Source organism: Budorcas taxicolor, chromosome 7 (assembly GCF_023091745.1).
Source record: "Budorcas taxicolor isolate Tak-1 chromosome 7, Takin1.1, whole genome shotgun sequence".
NCBI classification, from domain to species: Eukaryota; Metazoa; Chordata; class Mammalia; order Artiodactyla; family Bovidae; genus Budorcas; species Budorcas taxicolor.
The window spans coordinates 49,181,232-49,202,522 of NC_068916.1; the positions used below are offsets into that span (position 1 = coordinate 49,181,232).

A 21,291-nucleotide genomic window follows, 5' to 3' on the forward strand; every position below is an offset into this window, starting at 1 on the left:
TAGTTACCTTGTCCTCAATGATGGCAATGATGTCCCCAACAGTCTCAAAATCCAGCTCTTCACCTGTGTAAGACACCGCAATATCCATCTTCTCAGCCAGATCTAAATCTTCCTTCCCATCAATGCTGGGAGCCTTTGATCCTCCAGGGGCCTCTGCTACCCCTGATCGGAAACACTCTTCTTTGATAGAATTGATAATCATGGAGATTTCACTGCTATCCATGGAAACAGTCACAGTATGTGGATCCCCTACAGCCTCCATGGGAACACAGGTGTCAGGCTGACTCACTGAATAACAGGAAAAGAAAACCATCTCAGAAGCTTGTTATCAACTGCCCAACTGGAGATCACGGCAAAGCTCAGATGTCAAGTACCCATAAACCTAAGCTCAGTAGAAGTTATCTTACATCTGCCTTTATTTTCTTCTCCTCAGTTTTAACTAGAAAGGTGAGAACACATTCTCAAGCCCACTTATATGTGTACACTTAGTCCTTTTCACCAAAGAATAAATGCCCACCCACTTCTTCTCATATCCTTGTTTTTGTAAGGATAAAGATAGTACACGTCTATAGAGAACAGAAGCTAATGCTCTTGGTCACCTTTCTCTAAATGAAGCTCAAAATGAAACTTTGGATCTAGTTGCTGCTCAGGGCGTGGGTCAAGGACGCACCTGGAGCTACACTCTCAGGAGTGGAGACAGCCGGAGCAGAGGATGGTGCTGGCAACGCAGGCATCATGACAATGGTAGCCTGGGATACAGATTCTACAGAGGGTGCCACAAGTTTAACTGGAGGTTCACTGGCAACAGTAGTGAAGGAAGCAAGAGGTGTGGTGAACTGTGTAGGACCAGCTTCTAAAAGCCGGGAAAGAGTGGGAGTACCTAACAGACAAAGAGGCACACAAACGAGGTAAAAAGAAAGCACATGAACAAGAAGCAAATAACAGCCACTTTAAGACTCAAACAAGGAAATTTTTAGTCTCAAAGGATGAAAGCAACTCCTCTGTTAAATAAGCTCATTATCTATATCCTTACTTTTCCAAATCTCACTTAAGATCTTCTGCCAAGTTAGGAATGACTCAAAGCACTAGAATACACAACTCATATGAAAGATGAGGGGCAATTTAAAAACAAACAAACAAACAAAAACAGTATGAGTTAATCTGTCACTTCTGCTGAAGTTAAGCATGCTATAAACCACTCAAATGTAACATCACTCAAACACCAAAATCTAACATTTGGCATTTTATAAAACTCTTTTTTGCTTTACATTTTCTACCTCATTTAATTCTTACTACATCCATGAGAAGTATGTATATTGCAACTAATAAAACAGAAAATTGAAACTCGACAGTTAAAGTTACCTATCCAAGGCCACAAACCCAGGGCATGGCAGGCCTGAAACTTGTTAAGTCTAGCGTTTTAGTTCCAAATCTTGTCTCCCTATACTAGTCTCAGGTATCCCTAGCACCCTTCTGTGACTTTGCACCTTGACCATTAACTTCACTATTCTTAATACAATCTATACCATGTTCATCTAAGATATTCAGTAATTTGAAGATGAAATGGATTTATAATTTTGAGCTCCATGTGGCTTAAGAGGTAATGCAGCTCCAAGGTTGGGCTTTAAATCTAGGATTCACAGTTGCTTAATAACAAAGGCTAGAAACCAAGGGCAATCAATGCCATATTCAACATTTCTAAAACAAAGTAGATAACGGAAAAGTAGTGACTTACCTGAGGCAGCAGGGGAGGCTGCAACAGTGCTGGGTGTTTGCTGCATCTCCCCACCATGTATCATGGGAAGGACCCCGCCTACCTCCAAGAGGACACCTGTACTGTTCAGGTGGCCAGAGGCCACAGCCATTTCACTCTCATTGACCTACCAGGGAAGAACAAAGGCGAAGGCTACACTCAAGCTTTCCTTTATTACCACTTCCCAAAAAAAGCTCCAGCAGTTGGCCAAACTTCATGAAACTAAAAGTTAATATCCAAAGAAAATAATTGCAGACCCGGGGAAACTCTAATTTTCAAATGTTATGAACAAGAGTCCTCTGGAGAAGAGAATCAAAATAATTATGGTTTCAGATACCTCAGGACCCAAGGATACTATCAACTACTTGTTTTGTTTTTAAATTAACATTTAACTAGGAGATCTCTTCCTCTTTTGAACTTTTTTTCCATGTATATTTTAGGTTATATTTTAGGTCCCAGGCACTCCCTTCCAAATTACTAAATCACCACAGCTCTCAAACACCCACAGAAGTCTCCATACCAGTCTGGGGCTAGTAGGCAGGAGGCTGCCCTTCTTCAAGAGCTCTGACAGCAGAGGGGAAGGGGGTGGAGTTGCTTTCTGTCCAAGCATCTTTTTCTGGGGTGAATCATCTGTTACTGGGGTCATGGGGGCTTCTAAGGGTGCAGAGCCTGGAGGAAGGGTGTCAGGAATTCCAGGAAACGAGGTGACTGGGGTACTCGGCAAAGTCCCAGGGGTTACCTAAGAGACAACAGAGAACCTTTATCTGACTTCTCAAACTCAGGAAGGTTCCCTACTAATCTGGATGGGTTAGTGTATCTATTACTTTCAGTCCTGAGCGGAACTGCCCAGAAACCCTCAACCCCTCTTGCTCTTAATCACACCTTTCTCCCTCCCAAATTTTTCTCTTCCACCCACTCAAACCCAAAATGACTCAATCTTTCCACCCAACTTGCCTTTTATAAACTCCTTACCCACTACCAATATTGTATTTACAAAGAAGTCATCCTATATTTCAGCAAGAATTTCATAAGACCAGTACACTTACAAGTAATTCCTTAACTTAGTCTTTTACCTATTTCTAAAAACGGTTCAAAAGGCTCAATGTTTTTAGGTCCATTCTTATCCTAAAGCACAGAACATGATGAGTCTTCAGCATTCAGACCAAGAGAGGAAACGGTCTCTAAGCCAAAAGTGGTTTCCTCATTAAGCTCTCAGCTGGCTTATTGCCCCTTGCTGATCAATTCCTGTGGATGGAAATACACTCACCCCAGAGGCGGCCTCTTCCATAGTGGTTGCAGTCAAGTCCGCAAGTGGATAATCACCTCCAGGGGAGGCAGAATCTATAGGAGAGCGGACCATCACAGTAGGTAACCTCCGAGGGGGTGTTTTTACTGCTTGACGGGCTAGAACATAAAAAAGAAGGATTTCTGTCTTCAAGATTAAAAAAATAAAACTAGACTCTGCTATTATACAACAAAAGACAAATAGAGATGTTGTATTACTAAAGCAGTGTTAAGAATCTAGATTAGAAAGCTTTCTTTGCAAGTTTTTAGCCTAATTTTTCCTATGAGCAAATTCGTATACCCCAAAAGTTCCTAGAGTAGGAAAGTAGTTTAAACATCCCTCAGTATCCTCTACAACAACTTGAGATTCTGCTTTAAACAAGGAAAGACCTTATTGGTTCAGAGCATGTATTCCTAGAGTTATAAATGCTTAAGTTCCCCCCTTATCCAGTGACTGAGCTATTCTCAGTCTTTTTACAGAATCTGACTTCTAAAACCTTGTTTATGTTCAGTAGGTTATCATCAGGCTTTTGTACTTAAAAGAACACAAGGTCAAGTGAGTTCTGAATAGAGCTCACTTTCTAAGAGCTTCTTCCTGGACACAAAGGGACACTTTTATTCTGATGAAAGAGAAGATGACAAAGGAAAGTGTGCAAGTAAATTGGAATTAGTGGATTCTGTGTTAACAAATATTTTCCGCCTGCCATCAACATGCAGTACTGCACAGTCAACTGCTAGTCATTAGGTTCACCTTACCCTGGTATGCTGCATCTGTAGCCTTCCTCTTTACTTCAGCCTCTTCTTCCTCCAGTTTCTTTTTCCTAAAGAGAAAATTAAGGGTTAGATCCTAGCCGACTCTAGCTCCTCCACAGTTCATAGTGCCCTCACAAGGAAATTTTTTTTTGCCAGGCTAGCTCTTTTTAGAGGAAAAGCCTAAAGGAAAAAAAAAAAAAAAAAAAATCCACACAAACTTTATCAGCAAAATAGGGAAGTTTGAGTATACTACCTAACTACCAGTTCTTTACCTCAGCAAACTAGAGCCACTTTTAAGTTAGAACTAAGTTATGTTCTCACGTGAAATGTTCTATCACATTACCTTCTAAGACTCACCACCCCCTCCCAGCTTCCAGGCCACTCTGCAGCTGTCCCTTTCCAAAAATCTCTCAAGTCTAAAGGGGTAGCAGATGTAGGAAATAAACCAGATTACATAAGGAGTAAAGAGGGCAAAAAGAGAAGGAGTATAGATGGAAAAATAATATAACCCACATCGCAATGTCATTGCAAAGTTCATCCAATCTGCTGTCCATGTGCCCAGCTTGAATTAGTTCTGCATCTCTTTTCAGTCGTCTGTAGGATGAGAGGTGGGTAGACTAGGTTTTTTAATCTATTTTAAAATTTCTGACTAGAGTAAGGTAGCCCCATTTGTCTCTCCCAACCATTTTGCATTCTCTCTGGTATGTACCTATATTTTTCCTGGGTTTCTTTTATCACTTTCTTTAGTTCCTCAACTCGCTCGGCAGTCAGTTTCCGAACAATGACATCTTCAACAGTTTCTACCACTTCTCCCTTTTCACCCCGTTTCCGTCTATGGAAAATTTTAAAAGACACATATAGACTTGAATAAGAAGAACGTTACTTCTACTCCCACTTGCTTTCTTTGAGGCATCTTCACCACCTAACCAAAGATTATTACTATTATATTTTTACAATTTTATCATACCATAATATAAATAATTTCTTTGTTTTAAAAAAAAGCAGACTTCTACAGTAAATATTCTCCACTAAAGAGATTTGGTTCAAATGCCTGGCCCTGTACTCACTTTGGGGTCTCCGTGGTCTCTAGAAGCTCTGAGTACTGGGAAGCACAGTGCTGTGGAAAAAGTGAAAACATGATGACCAAGCCTAAAAACGGACGACTTTTTAAAATTTCAACATAATACACTAAGGTTTAGACAGGAGAGCTATATTTAAGGTATGAGTAGCTTAGGACAAATTACTTTGCAATCAAATCAGTTCAAAACAATCAACACCATAATACAGAATACAAATATGTATTTGTATAATATGTAATACAAATTCTGGCATGGAATTTGTGTATTGGGGAGAGACAAGCTAAGAGCCAATATTTATATCTAATATCTACTGAGTAGTTACCATATACATGGCACTGAACTAAATGTTTTCTAGGTATTATCTCAACAAAATCTTTTAAACAAGCTTGAATCAACTTTTATCTCTATTCTACAAATCAGAAAACTAAGGATCATGGTTCAAAGTTTTAAGTAAAATCATATTAAACTCGCATCTGTCTAATGTACAAGACTGGGTTTTTCACTCCTATGCTACACTGAAAAGAATAGTTTGTAATAGTGTGAGCATACATGGATGGATTGGCAAATACTGAGAAAAAGGAAAAGTATTCTCAACTACTCTTCATGGTACAAAAGGCTTGTGATTTAAAAGGGCAGGACCTGGTCACAGCGGTCAGAAAGACCATCACTAAAAAGTTTACAAATAATAAATGTTAGAGAGGGTATGGAGAAATGAGAACCCTTTAACACTATTGTTGGAAATGTAAATATAGAAAACAGTATAGAGGTTCCACAAAATATAAAAAATAGAATTATCATATGATCCAGTAATCCCACTCTGGGGCATATATCTGGACAAAACAATAATTTGAAAATATATATGCACCTCTATGTTCATAGCGGCACTATTTACAACAGTCAAGACATGAAAACCACCTAAATGTCCATCGACAGATGCATGGATAAAGAAAGTGAAGTGTGTATGTATGCACATAATGGAATTATTACTCAATCATAAAAAAGAATGAAATAATGCCACTGGCAGCAACAAGGATAGAATCAGAGATCATACTAAGCAAAGTCAGAAAGAGAAAGACAAATACCATATGATATCATTTATATGTAGAATCTAAACTACAATACAAATGAACATATGTATGAAACAGAAACAGATTTCCAGATACAGAGAACAGACTTGTGGTTATCAGGGGGAGGGTGTGGAGAGGAGAAATTAACACATTGTAAATCAACTATACTTCAATAAAATTTTAAAAAGAAACAAATATAAGAATAAATAAATAAGCAAGATGTTATTGTCATTTAGTTACCAGGTTGTGTCAAACTCTTTTGTCAAACTCTGATGAACTGTAGCCCATCCAGGCTCCTCTGTCCATGGGATTTCCCAGGCAAGAATACTGGAGAGGGTTGCCATTTCCTTCTCCAGGGGATCTTCCCAACCGGGGGCCCAACCCGTATCTCCTACATTGGCAGGCAGATTCTTTACCACAGAGCAACCAGGGAAGCCCAAATGAGCAAGATACTTAAAGACAAAAAAAAAAAACAAAAAAACAGGGGTGGAAGGGCAGGTGGTGGGGTGGGCAGGACCTGGAAGGGAACCCACTTTATATCCCAAAAAATGCTCTAAAAGAACATGTACTTGGGAACTTACTTTTTGAGAGAACCAGTCTGGAGGGCGGCCAGGTTCTGCAAAGGGCTTGATTGCTCTGCTAACTGATACCCTACAAAGTGAAAAAAGCATCACACACTAAATTGAAAAAAAAAAAAGAGAGAGAGAAGGTATACATCCACAGTTCAAGGTTTAGAGTACAAAATCTGGAGAAAAAACTGCTACTGGGAAACATTCTGGAATACATGACTATGGCAAAGGACACAGCTACTGAAAAGTCATTTTGGAGGGAAAATATCATTGATAAACGGTTTCCCTACATGATGTATTTCCTGAGTGAAGTGAAGGTATGAGGACCTACACTAAGGTATCATTTCTGTTCATTTGGGAAATTTTTTCTTTGGTTCTTTTAGAAAATATCTATCTTTTGAGAAGCAATATTCCAGACTCCCAAAAGTTATCTTTTGATCTACTAATACAGTTCTTAAGAATGTAATATATGAAAATAATTTCAACAAAAGAAGCACCAGGAAGAAGGCACCGACATCCTCCCTGCGATAACTACAAGTGTGCTGATCAGACTGATGAACAGTTAGGTTTTTCCTAAATGCCTGTAACAGCACATTTAACTTATGGTACTTCCCCTCAAGAAAATATTACACCCATAAAAGTAACTATGAAATATATGTGGTGATACAGAACATATTTATAACAGTATTTTCTGGAAAAAAAAGACAATTTTCTGCTATGATGCACTTATACGACTTTTTAAATTCTGTGTTGGGATAATGGTTTCACAGAGTTCGTTTATTAAAAAATTCACTTTAACATTGTTATGTAGACAACTATCAGCAAAAAATAAAGTCTGATTTATAACAAAGTTTCTTTAAATCAAGAAAAGCCTCCAAATCAAGATTTAAATATTTTTTTAAATGTACACAGAAGTACTAGGGGAAAAAAAGGAAAAGTATTTTATAACCTTGGACTAGGGAAGAACTTTCTAATTAAGTCACAAAATCCAGGAGCTCTAAAAGAAAACTTTTAATAAATAAACTATATTTTAGACCCTTAATGTAAAAACACTACATCAAATAAAGCCAAACAGCACACTAGTTTTTAAAAAATGTACCCCAAGATGTAGATAAATGGCTAATCTCCCTAATATATAAGGAGCCACCTTCACCCTCCCCACCCTACCAGTAAAATTAAAGAGAAAGACTAATAGTCAGAAAAATGGGAATAGACAATTTACAGAAAAGGAAATACAGGTGTCTTTTTAACAGAAGATATTTAATTTCACTCATCATAGGACAGATGCAAGTGAAAGATACAAGAACTACTTCAAAGTTTGATCTTATACTATCAATGATCAAAAATACATAACAACACATTCTATGAGCCAAGGCACAGAAAAATAGGTATGACATATCACCAATGGGAGTATAAACTGAAACAAATCTGAGTAGGGCAATTGAAATGCTTAACAAATTTTTTTAACTTATATGTTCTTTGAATCAATAGTTCCACTTTCAGTTTGTCTAAGATACAAATCCACAAATAACTATACAACACTATATTTCTATTAGCACATGTCCATCAACAAAGTTCTAGTTAAATAACTTATGGTATATCCATAAAACAGTATCATGCAGCTGTTTTAAAAAGACCTAGATATTCATATGAAGATATACAATGATCTATAAGGTATAATACTAAGTTGAAGGAAAAAAAAAGGCAGCAGTGCCAAAGTAAAAGGTGCATAGTATACAACCAGTTATGTTTGAGAAAGATCTTTATTTGCTTTACACAGCAGTAAAAATTATACTATACATTGCGTGGGTGCATGAGTGCTCAGTCGTGTCCAACTCCATGGAGCTCATTAGGCTCCTCCATCCATGTAATGGATGCCATTACCTACTCCAAAGCCACTTGTGTTTAAAGAGAGAAAAGGTGGTCCAATGGTTAAGAATATGTCTGCCAATTCAGGGGACACAGGTTCAATTCCCACTCTGCAAAGATTCTACATGTCATGGGGCAACGAAGGCCCTGCCTTCAGAGCCCAGACTACAACAAAAGAAGTCACCACAACGCACACTCCAAGGAAGAGTAGCCGCCGCTCGCAGCAACTAGAGAAAGCCCGTGCGCAGCAACTAAGACCCAGCACAGCCAAAAATAAATAAAGGATTTTTTTTTAAAGGAGAGAAAAAAAAGAAAATATTTATTTGTTCAAGTATAAAATTCAATGGCAGAGAAACACACAAGGAACTGCTAATCCTGGGAGATAAGATACAGATGCATACCATTTTGAATTTTGAACTTTATATCTTAAGAACCTCCTCAAAACATAAATACAATTTAAAATTTCAAACTTTTACTTGTGTTCTTAAACTAAAGAAAACTGTAATAAAATATACATATTGGATTCTATTTCAATCCAGTTTACTTGATATTAATATTTTGTATAAAAATGAATTCAGTTTATAGTTGAGTTATATTTAAGTTCAATCTGAGATTCGGCAAATAACCATGCTTTGTTTTGTTGGGGTTTACCAGCTCAAGAATAGCTGCTACCTAGAGTATTCTGGTTTTCTCTTTGAAAAGTTATTTGAAAAATATATAGAATTGTTGAAGTGTTACATGTGATCAGTAATGGTGCTTTCATAAACTCATTTGAATGTTTAAAGTAGTAGAGATAAACCCTACAAATGCAAATTTGTTTATTAAGTAATTTAAACACTTAAGACAATTAAAAGGTAACTTTAGATACGGAGAGAAAAAAAAAAAAGTCGGGGGTGGGGAGACCAAATGTTAAAAATGAGAGTATGTCCTGGTAGAAAAAAAGATTGGAAAACACACACAGTCCTACTTTCTGGTACTTAAAAGAAATACAAATTAAAACCACAATACAATACCATTTCACACTCAGCAGTATAGCTATAATCAAAAAGACTAAATGTTTGCCAAGCATGCAGAAAAACTGGGTCCCTCATTTATTGCTGGTGGGAATGTAAAACGGCGAGGCCACTTTTTAGTTTGAAAGCAGTTCCTCAAAAAGATAAATATAAGAGTTATAATATGATCCATTGAGAGTCCCTTGGACTGCAAGGAAATCAAACCAGTCCATTCTAAAGGAAATCAGTCCTGAATATTCACTGGAAGGACTGATGCTGAAACTGAAACTCCAATATTTTGGCCACCTGATGTGAAGAGCTGACTCATTTGAAAAGACCTGATGCTGGGAAAGACTGAAGGCGGGAGAAGGGGACAACAGAGGATGAGATGGTTGGATGGTATCACCAACTCAATGGACATGAGTTTGAGTAAACTCCAGGAATTGGTAATGGACAGGGAAGCCTGGCGTGCTGCAGTCCATGGGGTAGCAGAGTCGGACACGACTGAGTGACTGAACTCAACTATGATCCAGCAATTCCACTCTTTCAAGAGAAATGAAAACATGCCTGCACAAAAGCTGGTACACACACAGCGGCATTAATATTCAGCAAAGTAAAAACCACTCAAATGTTCATCAACAAATGAACAAAATGTGGTAAACCCATACAAGGAACTACAATTTCATCAAAACAAAGAATAAAGTACTGATACATACTCCAGCATGAACCCTGAAAGCATTATGCTAAGTGAAAGAAGCCAGCCCCAGAGTTCCACAAAGTATATGATTCCATCTATATGAAATGATCAGAATAAGCTCTAGAGAGACAGAAAGTAGATGAGTGTTTGGTGAGGGAGGCGGAAATATTAGAGAGGCAAAGAGATTTGTAGAGTGATTCCTTAAGGGGTAAGAGGTTTCTTTCAAGTGTATTTAAAATGTAAAATTAGACTCTAGCATTGGTCCTATTACAGATACATATTAAATTATGTGAATTTAATAAATTAAATATTAATAAGTTTTAATAATTTTAATAAATTAAGTTAAATTCTGTGAATATACTGGGAATTCTGTGAATATAATTTTGTGATATGTAATTGCATCTCAAGAAGGCTGTTAACCAAATACTGCTTAAACGTTAACTACTGGAATCCACCGGTATTTACATGAAGGAAAAAAAAACAACAGTTTCTAATACCCAAGGAAGCAGATATCCTAGATACCTTACCAATTTTGATCTCCACTCCTCATGACAGAAGACGCTAAACAAAGCTTCTCTCGGATGGACCATGGCTCTGTAGGGCCAGTACTCAGCAGCTTATGTTCTGAAAGGAAAGATTTAGATACAACCACTGAGGCACTAAGTCCCACAGGGAGGATTAAAAGTCTAATACAAAAATGTCCTAACCTGTAAGGACAAAGTGAGCCACTATCACCAAATCTTGATTTTCACCTCTCAAGTAAACACCACCACTAGGATGGTGCCTATTCATTGCTTGAGAACTGCACTTGGTTATCTGGCAAAACATTTTTCTGTAAATGCCATGGTTACTCTACCATATTAAAAAAAAAAAGTCAAGTTAATTTAGGGCAGTTCTTCCAAAAAACCCAGTTTTAAGAATGCTTTATTCCAGGAACTTCCCTGGTGGTCCAGTGGTTAAGTCTGTGCCTTTTCACTGGAGGGGACGTGGGTCCCATGATCCTGCCAGCCACCAACCTTCCCGCTCTGCCCTGACCAAAAAAAAAATAATGCTGTATTCCAAAGTGGACCCCAGGCCTTATTTCCCAAGATTCCGAGCGGCCAACCCCCGCTACTGCCCCGCCTCCTTCTTAGCATAAACTTGTTTACTTCTCTCAGTTACACCCATTCCCCTCAAGCTGTTAGGCCTACAAGACCTTCTCAGTCCCTGAAACAGAGGAAAATGGCTGAGATACACGAAATGTATTTTTTCCCTAGTGGCAGAAAAAGCTCACGATTAACATGCCCCATTTCTCTGTGAGTACAGGCCTCACAAATGTTCATCAGAAAATGACTCTTTGGGACCCCGGCCACTCCATATGGCTCACAGCATCTCTGTCCGCACGCCGGAGCCTCTAAGGCACCTTTTTTCCCTCTCACCCCGCAGAGCTGACAAACATACAAGAATTTTCTTGGGCTGCTTTTCTCAAAGCTCCGTGGCCTTGCACACCACAACTAGAGAGGAGCACACCACAACTAGAGAGGAGCATTCCTCGCGGCAACTAGAGAACAGTCCACGGAAAGCGACAAAGACCCAGCGCAGCCAATAAATAAAAATTCTAAAAACAAAAAAACTCCGCGGCCTTACTGAAGTGTAAGACTTCACGCTTCTGGGCCCTCAACCCCCAACCGCTGGCCTTAACAGCGCCGCTCGAGCCCAAGTCTCTGATGGCTCTGGGCTCTCAGGTAAATCATTGCTTCTACTCCCTGAGAGTGTGACAGATCTGTTGCCTGGCCTTGGTTCTACAAACACCTTCCACGCAAGAGCAAGGCAGATACTTACTGCCCGTTCCCGTCGCCATCTTGGCCCCGACGTCTCCAACCCCCGAAGGAAGATTTCTGGCGAATTGAAGCCCAAGGAATTCTGGGAGATAGAGTTCCAGCGTTTATTCGCGGTGCGTCCTGGGAAATGTAGTCCCCTCTCCCCACCCTAGGATGAACCAGCGCCCCAAATCAAGTATTCTTGTGAGTTCCTGAGAAGGAATGTGCGAAAGAACAGAGAATGGTGGCTGAAGCCTTAGGATTTCCTTCAGGCTTCTTAGAAAAGAAATGCCTAGGGTTCAAGAAAAACTGATAAACGGAAGTTCCACTTGACCCAGCTCCAAAATCCAACAGTTGGTAACCCGTCCCACATTTGAGCAGAGAGGTCAAGCCTAAGAAAACCGTTTCCGGGTTTCGCCCGCCCCCCTTGCACTGATTGGTAGGTGCAAGGTTCGCTATCTGATTGGCCGAACGAACTCAGCGCGCAATTTAAAACATTGTATCAGAAACAAAGGTGCGCTTCGTGGGTGGGGTTGTTCTCTCAAGCTGCCGAAAGCCCAGTTTCGGCTGTGGGGTGTGAGTGAGCCGGTCCCGTAGAAGTGTGGCGTCTTTAGGTAAGTGTGCGGCTGAACTTGAGCCAAGTTGGGGCACCTTTGCTCTGGCAGATTAGGCGTTCAGAAAGCGGAACTGCCGCCATTTCTGTTCTTAATAATTCTGTCCTCACCGTAGGCCTAGGAGCGAGGTATAGAGAATGAGCCTAGGGCTTCTGACACAGCTGAGGGAGGCTCCCTACTTGGAACTTGGCCTTATGTTTTCGGAGTTAGATATCTGTTCATTCCTGTTCGCGGTCCGAAATGCTGCCTCAGATTGGATTAAATGATTAACTCTTTCTCTCTTTCCCGTTTGCTGGTAGTTGAAAGGAGAAGGGAGTAGGAATTCAGGCAGCGAGACTAGGTTGTCCTGGGGCGAGGGAATTGTTTCTTACCTAGAAAAGAGGCTGAATTCTTCAGCCCCTTTTATCCCTTAAGGTTCTCCTCCCTACCCACTCTTGTCTCTTTTTAGACCTAAACTGCCCCTGCTGACATGTCGCAAGGCATCCTTTCTCCACCAGCTGGCTTGCTGTCCGATGAGGAGGTCGTAGTCTCCCCCATGTTTGAGTCCACAGCTGCAGATTTGGGATCTGTTATACGCAAGGACCTGCTGTCAGACTGCTCTGTCATCTCCACCTCCCTGGAAGACAAGCAGGTAAAGGAGTTGAAGAGTGGCTTGGGAACTGAAAGTGATATAATCAGCCTACTAGCTGTCCATACAGAGAAGCATGAGGTAAAAAAAAATCAGCAATTCTTGAGTTTGACAGGTCAACTCAAAATTAAGAGCATGATAAGTAAAAAATGTACAGTTGTGTGTCCATAAGAAAGCTATTAATTGCATTGCATTAATGAAACTGAACGCTTACTCTCAATTTATCCTATGAGGAAAGGCAGTCCTTGTCTCTCCTTCACCATGAGGCCCAGACATTTTAGTTAATTTGCACAAGGTCATATCACCATTAAGTAGGTGAAATGTACATTCAGGTTTTAATATCAACCGTACCTTCCATTTAAGGAAACTAACTTTCTGCTGAGCTGTTTCTCAGGTGCAGCATTATGGATGTTTGGAGCCAGATAATTCTTTGTTATAGGGGGCTATCCTGTGCAATTTAAGATGTTAAGCAGCATTCCTGGCCTCTACCCACTAGAATTCAGTAGCTCCTTCCCATTTGTGACAACCAGGAAACCTGTCCTAACATTATTAAATGTCTCTTGAAAGGGAAATGGCCGTAGTTGAGAACAGCTCCACTCAGAAGTCTTCTCTTCTGTAGAAGTTTCATGAGAGCAGAAGCCTTGGTAATATTTTTCACTGTGGGCTACCAGAGCCTCTTAGAATTTCTAGGCCAGAGTAGATGTCTATAAATACTTGTTAAATGAACGTGGTGGGTGTGATTATTTAAGATCTCATAGTTACTAAATGATGAAACTGGGACTCAAATTCAGGTATGTCTGCCTCCAAAATGCTTAACTGGGCCTTCCTAGGTGGCACTAATGGTAAAGAACCCACCTGCCAATGCAAGAGACGTAAGAGACATGGGTTCAATCCCTGGGCCGGGAAGATCCCCTGGAGGAGAGCATGGCAACCCACTCCAGTATTCTTGGACAGAGCACATGAAAATTCCATGGACAGAGGAACCTGGCGGGCTATGGTTCATAGTGTTACAGAGTCGGACACAAGTGGCTTAGCATACACGCAAAGTGCTTCACTACTGTGAATATCACACACTGATTTTTCATACCAGTCAGCCACTTCTGATGCAGATAATCTGTGGTACGCCAAGTTTGCAGGATACTGAAGAGACAAGGAATGGTGATTAAGTACTGAAAACCTCCATGTGGGTTGGAATGATTATGGAACCAGAGTAATGGCACAGAGTCATCTGAAGTTAATTGGGATAGTGTTAGCATGATTCCCAGAGACTATGTTGTGTTTGCCCATCTGCTCAGAAGTAACTGAGATTAATCTGTGATTCTGACTGGGAATTCTAACAGGTTCCATCTGAAGATGGTATAGAGAAGGTGAAAGTATACCTGAGGGTCAGGCCCTTGTTACCTTCGGAGTTAGAACGACAGGAGGATCAGGTACGTTTCTGAGGAGGGAGGATTTAAAAGAAGGAATGATACGTACAGCAGAGGTTCCCAGAATTGTTTCCTTCTGTGACAACTGTTTTCCCCCATCTCAGGGTTGTGTCTGTATTGAGAATATGGAGACCCTTGCCCTTCAGGCACCCAAGGACTCTTTTGCCCAGAAGAGCAACGAACGAGGAATTGGACAGGCCACCCACAGATTCACCTTTTCCCAGGTATGGAGTTACTGATTTGTGAACAAGGGACCAACATGTAGGGGCAACTTTATTCCCTTTTCAGAAGGAAAGCATTTTACTTGACTGAGTTCATTATATATGCATGTCTACAGTTTTGGGGACCCTTACGTGTTGTGAGTTTGTCATGTACTATTAATTCCCAACAACTCTGTTGTTACTATCATCACTGTTCCTATTTTCCTGGTAAGGATATTGTGACTCATTGAATATGTTCCTGAGGCCATGTAGCTAGTCATTGGTAGAGTTAGGACTTGAATCTAGATTCATCTATCTACCAAGCCCATGCTTGTGACCATTACGTTGCTCCATATTGTGTGCAGCATTGGACTTAGTGGATAGCATTCTGTAAGTATTTGTTGATTTGGATGAAAGATGGACTGGCAGAGAGTATTTAGGCAGCAACTGGTAGCACTGCAGGAAGAAGCTGCTTGAGTAGTCTCCAGAGCCAACCACCCAGGAAGGGATGTATTTTCTGGCTCGATACAGGGAAAAGTGGGAGATGAAGGATGCTGCTGCTGCTGCTAACTCACTTCAGTCATGTCCAACTCTGTGTGACCCCATAGATGGCAGCCCACCAGGCTCCCCTGTCCCTGGGATTCTCCAGGCAAGAATACTGGAGTGGGTTGCCATTTCCTTCTCCAGTGCAAGAAAGTGAAACGTGAAAGTGAAGTTGGTCAGTTGTGTCCAACTCCTAGCGACCCCATGGACTGCAGCCTACCAGGCTCCTCCGTCCATGGGATTTTCCAGGCAAGAATACTGGAGTGGGGTGCCATTGCCTTCTCCAGATGAAGGATGGGCCTCTGAGAAATTGAGTCTGTCCCTAGATCTTTGGACCAGAAGTGGGACAGGCATCTTTCTTCAACCTGACTGTGAAGGAGATGGTAAAGGATGTACTTAAAGGACAGAACTGGCTCATCTATACATATGGAGTCACCAACTCAGGGAAAACCTACACAATTCAAGGTGAGTATTAGACCTCACAGAACTGCTGACTGTCTTTGGCTTTTGATGCTCTGAGTTGAACAGTGCTTGCTGCAACTGTCCATCTTTTGCATGCCTCCAGGTACCATCAAGGATGGTGGGATCCTGCCCAGGTCCCTGGCTCTGATCTTCAATAGCCTCCAAGGCCAGCTTCATCCAACACCTAATCTGAAGCCCTTGTTCTCCAATGAGGTAATGTGGCTAGACAGCAAGCAGATCCGGCAGGAGGAATTAAAGAAACTGGCCCTACTAAATGGAGGCCTCCAAGAGGTAAAGTGTTGGTGTTCACAGAGGCAGGGATAGGGGACGAACCTCCAGAAAGTTTTGTGCTTATCTTATCCCTGGACCCCTCCAGGAGGAGCTGTCCACCTCCTTGAAGAAAAGTGTCTACATTGACAGCCGGATGGGTACCAGCACCAGCTTTGACAGTGGCATTGCAGGGCTCTCCTCCAGTAGCCAGTTTCCCAGCAGTAGCCAGCTGGATGGTATGTACCATGACTGGGCTCTGTGCCAATTAACAGTAGGAACCCATTTTCTGCTCCCCAAAACTCAAGGGTAAAGATCAGAGGTTGTAACCTGTGTTCCACTTTCTGCAGCCCCTGCAGGCTAAAGGAGAGGTGGATTACCCTTGAGTTGATGCTCTGGACATTGGCTTTTTCCCCAGAAATGAGTCACCGATGGGCACAACCAGACACTGCCCCTGTAAGTGTCCCTGCAGATCTTCGCTTCTCCATCTGGATCTCCTTCTTTGAGATCTACAATGAACTGCTTTATGACCTGTTAGAACCGCCTAGCCAGCAGCGCAAGAGGCAGACTCTGCGGCTGTGTGAGGATCAGAATGGCAATCCCTACGTAAAAGGTATGGGAAAGCACGGTGGCTGGCATGAACCCTGGAGGGGACCTTGGGAGACACTTGGAAAAGAGTTAGGTGCTCCCATCTTATGTATGCTCATCTTTACATCATCAGATCTCAATTGGATTCATGTTCAGGATGCTGAGGAGGCCTGGAAGCTCCTGAAAGTGGGTCGTAAAAACCAGAGCTTTGCCAGCACCCACCTGAACCACAACTCCAGCCGCAGGTTAGTAGGTTAATGAGTCAGCCTTTCACTGTGTTTCAGGAAACATTAGTCCTCCACCTGGTCATAGAAGATATGCAGTGACTTTTATTTTTTTTAACTTCTAGTCATAGCATCTTCTCAATCCGGATCCTGCACCTTCAGGGGGAAGGAGATATAATCCCCAAGATTAGCGAGTAAGTTTTTCCATTTAGAAATTTGGGCTTTGGGGCCTTAAATGGTGGTTGGGGAGGGGACAAGACAGTCCTCAGAGGAATTACTTCCATTAGATTCATGTTCTCTTTCCTTGGGTACAGAGTTTCTTCATAGGTCCTCCCCTCCCTAGAACTATATGAAGGGGCTAAAAAGCATATAACGTGGGGTCCTAATGTCAGATCCTGTCCATCACTCAAGGTTATCACTCTGTGATCTCGCTGGCTCAGAGCGCTGCAAAGATCAAAAGAGTGGCGAGCGGCTGAAGGAAGCAGGAAACATTAACACTTCTCTGCATACCCTGGGCCGCTGTATCGCTGCTCTGCGCCAAAACCAGCAGAACCGGTAAGCTTTTCACTGCAAGCCAGATGGCCTGGCACTCTGCAGTTTGCTAAGAGACTTCCTGACCATCACAGGGGCTAGTGCTAGTATCTCCTCAGGGGCTAGAGCTCTGCTCACAGCACTATTCTCTTTAATTCCCTGCCAGGTCAAAGCAGAACCTGGTTCCCTTCCGTGACAGCAAGCTGACTCGAGTGTTTCAAGGCTTCTTCACAGGCCGAGGCCGCTCCTGCATGATTGTCAATGTGAATCCCTGTGCGTCTACCTATGATGAGACCCTTCATGTGGCCAAGTTCTCAGCCATTGCTAGCCAGGTGCGAAGCTATAGGTGGGATGATTGTGCTCACTTTGGGCTGGTACCTGTACTTCAGAAAGCTACTAGGAACTAGTAATGGATTCAGTTAAGATTTTTTTCCCCTCACTAGCTTGTGCATGCTCCACCTGTGCAACTGGGATTTCCATCAATACATTCATTCCTCAAGGAACACAGTCTGCGCACTTCTCCCAGCTTAGAGACTGGAGCTAAGACTGACCCAGGCCTTGGTGATGACATTGAAAATGAAGTTGACATCTCCACATATGGGAAGGAGGTAAGAATGCAGGAAAACTTTGGTGCAGCAGCTTGATGACTATACATTTTCCATGCTATGTTCCAAGTGGACCTGTACCTTTTTAGGGCATGGACTTCTGATGACCTCTGACCTGTGTGTCCCTCCTAGGAGCTCCTACAGGTGGTAGAAGCCATGAAAGCACTGCTTTTGAAAGAACGGCAGGAAAAGTTGCGGCTGGAGATGCAGCTCCGTGAAGAAATTTGCAATGAGATGGTGGAGCAGATGCAACAACGAGAACAGTGGTGCAGGTACCAGCCAAGTAACCCCTCTTGTTCTATCACTGAGACCATAGGGTAGGGAGTAGAGACTAGGGTGGAGTAGTGCCTCAAGATCTGCTTTCCAAGCTCACTCCTCAGAATCTGCACTGACTTCTCTTTTCTCCTCTGACAGTGAACATTTGGACACACAAAAGGAACTACTAGAGGAACTATATGAAGACAAACTAACAATCCTCAAGGAGTCACTGACAAGTTTTTACCAAGAAGAACTTCAGGTGAGTTGCCCTGAACCAGCCCCAAGTAGCTGCTCAGATTCCCATCGCTAGCTTGCCTGAGATAAAGTAGGGGCGGAATGTGTAATTCACCTTTCTCTTGCCTCCTTAGTGCTTTATGTTAATCTATATTTGATGAACTGATTTAGAGTTTGACTGGCCAAGAAATGGTGTAAATGCTAATTTACAGGGAAATTTTTGTTCATCCTTCAGTCATCTATAGCTATAGGATTTGTCTGACTCTGAACAGAATTGTGTTCTCTGTTTCCCTTTAGGAGCGAGATGAGAGGATTAAAGAGTTAGAAGCTCTCCTGCAGGAAGCCAGACAGCAGCATGTGGCCCATCAACCCTCAGAGTCTGAACTGTCCCTACGGCGATCACAAAGATTGGCTTCTGTTTCCACCCAACAGCTCCACGAGATTAAAGCTAAACTGGAACAATGCAAAGCAGAGCTAAACTCCACCACTGAAGGTGAAGAGGGAGAGAGGGCACAAGCAGAAGTATTTCAGGGAGAGCTGTTCTTCAAACTTAGGCCTTCTGGGGCCAACTCCAACATAATTTCCTTGACTGCCAAGCTACATCCCCCTGACCTTTCATTCTAGGATGCACATGGCCTCACTTGTTATGTTTTTTGCAAACTACTGTTAATTCAGTTAAAGAGGTAAGTCCAAGGCTAGAAAGCCTACACATGTGAGGTTACTGTTTCTTCCCTTCAGAGCTGCAGAAGTACCAGAAAATGTTAGAACCCCCACCCTCAGCCAAGCCTTTCATCGTTGATGTGGACAAGAAGTTAGAGGAGGGCCAGAAGGTAATTAGCTTTCTCCATTACCAAAGCTCTCACCTAAGACAGTTTCCAGTACTGTATCCCTGGTTTACATGAGGACAAGATGCTTTCTGTGCCATCCTGGAGAGTGGCTACTGCATTCTTATGGCTAGCCTTTCTAATTTTACTTCTGCTTCAGATGGTTCTCTGACTCCTATAGGTCACTTGGTGTGACGTCTTGGCCACAATTTGGTTCCTACTCTTCCTTTTTCAGAATATAAGGCTACTGCGGACAGAGCTTCAGAAACTTGGTGAGTCTCTCCAGTCAGCGGAAAGAGCCTGTTGCCACAACACTGGAGCAGGAAAACTTCGCCAAGCCTTGGCCACTTGTGATGACATCTTAATCAAACAGGTTGGGGCAGCCTATATATCACTTTCTCCCATCAGCCCATGTCAGAGTATATGTGAGGAAGATAAAAAAGATTTTTAGGCTAATCTTTTAGTGAGGGGAGTTTCTCTTCCTTGCAAAGTAACCATTCACTAAGTACAAGGTGTTATGCTAAGTAATTATACCTTTTTCTGTTATAACTATCCTAGGGAGGGAGATACTATCATATTTCATCCAAGATGCTTTAACTGTAACATACAATAGTAAAACAAAACACTAACAGTTAACCTATGACACTGTCATCAATAAATGCACCCTGATTCCATCCAGATATATGGAAATGTAAAAAAATACATCCTAATTTGATACCCACCCAGGAACTGAGGTTCTTGGAGGTTAAGTAAAATTCAGGCTCATACCACCTGATGTGTTAGAAGAGGTCCTTCTATTCAGTGCTATTTGTTTGGGTCTTAAAAACCAATACCCACCCCCAACACACACACCATTCAATTAAAGCTCTGACCATACAGAGCTAATCTTTGTAAAAAGAAGTTTTATTAACTATAGTGTGTATTACCTTGCCTTCTTGAGTTTCTCTAATAGATCAGACAGAAATGTTTTCTATAACTCTGTTCATCTTCCTTAGGATCAGACGCTGGCTGAGTTGCAGAATAATATGACGCTAGTAAAACTGGACCTTCGGAAGAAGGCAGCATGCATCGCGGAGCAGTATCATACTGTACTGAAACTCCAAGGCCAGGCTTCTACCAAAAAGCGCCTCGGTGCCAACCAGGAAAACCAGCAACCAAACCAGCAGCCCCCAGGGAAGAAACCGTTTCTTCGTAACTTACTTCCCCGAACACCCACCTGCCAAAGTTCCACAGACTGCAGCCCTTATGCCCGAATCCTGCGCTCACGGCGTTCCCCTTTACTCAAATCTGGGCCTTTTGGCAAAAAATACTAAGGTTGTGAGGAGAGAGCACTTCCCTCAGGTGGGTCTGTTGCTCAGTTTAAGAAATAGGTTTCTTTAAAGCTTTACCATATATATACCTGAAACTCTATCTAAAATGCAATATTCAGACACTAGTAGTTTTTCTCCCTTTTGTAATATAATCACCTATGTAATCTTACACTTTTTTACTTATATGGTTTCTGTGCACACAAAAATTATATTAAAATAAAGATATTATTCACATTTTAAATCTGAATTCCAAATCTAGCATTATCATTGAAGTAAATTATAAAAGGGGCAGAAAAACTGAAAATCAAATATCCAGGCTCCTGGGAACTTTGCACAGGCATGGCAGTGGAGACCAGCAACTGGTATATAGCTAACTCAAGAAATCTTAGTAAGAAATGAATTCAAGGGACATTAGATATTCTAAACCTTCCTTAATAAGCAGTGAAATGTCATATATTAGGAGATGAATGGGTAACAAACTTATTCTGGAAAAAGAATCAAGGAAGGCTGGGCCCTGAGCTCAGAATAACCCATAGTATCCACTGTACAAACCAATCACAGCAGACATAATCACAGCATATTACCTCCTACGGAACACATGAGCACAGGCCTGAAACTCTCCAAGAATACAGCAGAAATGATTACTTTTACCTTGTCTGACAGGTGAAGGTTATCATTCTGCTGGAGATGGGGCAGGGGGAAGAGACACAAACA

The 21,291-nt window shown here is 41.7% G+C and overlaps 2 protein-coding genes across 3 annotated transcripts in view; one reads left to right on the forward strand and one right to left on the reverse strand.

Moving 5' to 3' along the window:
* The window catches only part of BRD8 (bromodomain containing 8), a 29,968-nt gene extending 18,050 nt beyond the window's left edge, over positions 1 to 11,918 (reverse strand). Inside the window, exons 1-12 of one of the 2 annotated variants that reach the window (XM_052642726.1) lie at positions 11,885 to 11,918; positions 10,591 to 10,687; positions 6,518 to 6,587; positions 4,858 to 4,907; positions 4,500 to 4,622; positions 4,304 to 4,384; positions 3,794 to 3,858; positions 3,021 to 3,157; positions 2,274 to 2,492; positions 1,736 to 1,880; positions 671 to 880; positions 8 to 288 (exon numbers count right to left, since the gene is read on the reverse strand). In XM_052642726.1, coding sequence (XP_052498686.1) covers positions 8 to 288; positions 671 to 880; positions 1,736 to 1,880; positions 2,274 to 2,492; positions 3,021 to 3,157; positions 3,794 to 3,858; positions 4,304 to 4,384; positions 4,500 to 4,622; positions 4,858 to 4,907; positions 6,518 to 6,587; positions 10,591 to 10,687; positions 11,885 to 11,903 — 1,497 coding nt within the window. In that variant the 5' untranslated portion in view covers positions 11,904 to 11,918. The remainder of the gene's footprint in view (positions 1 to 7; positions 289 to 670; positions 881 to 1,735; positions 1,881 to 2,273; positions 2,493 to 3,020; positions 3,158 to 3,793; positions 3,859 to 4,303; positions 4,385 to 4,499; positions 4,623 to 4,857; positions 4,908 to 6,517; positions 6,588 to 10,590; positions 10,688 to 11,884) is intronic. The other variant, XM_052642725.1, reaches the window with a different exon arrangement.
* Positions 11,919 to 12,945: 1,027 nt separating this feature from the next.
* On the forward strand, positions 12,946 to 20,580 carry KIF20A (kinesin family member 20A). Its single transcript, XM_052644163.1, has 18 exons — positions 12,946 to 13,107; positions 14,445 to 14,534; positions 14,636 to 14,755; positions 15,601 to 15,739; positions 15,840 to 16,027; positions 16,113 to 16,242; positions 16,422 to 16,616; positions 16,725 to 16,836; positions 16,941 to 17,009; positions 17,227 to 17,370; positions 17,513 to 17,678; positions 17,790 to 17,954; positions 18,084 to 18,223; positions 18,366 to 18,468; positions 18,741 to 18,936; positions 19,182 to 19,273; positions 19,503 to 19,640; positions 20,263 to 20,580. Exons 1-18 carry the CDS (start codon positions 12,946 to 12,948, stop codon positions 20,578 to 20,580), a joined length of 2,667 nt encoding a protein of 888 aa, XP_052500123.1.
* The last annotated feature ends 711 nt before the right edge of the window (positions 20,581 to 21,291 follow it).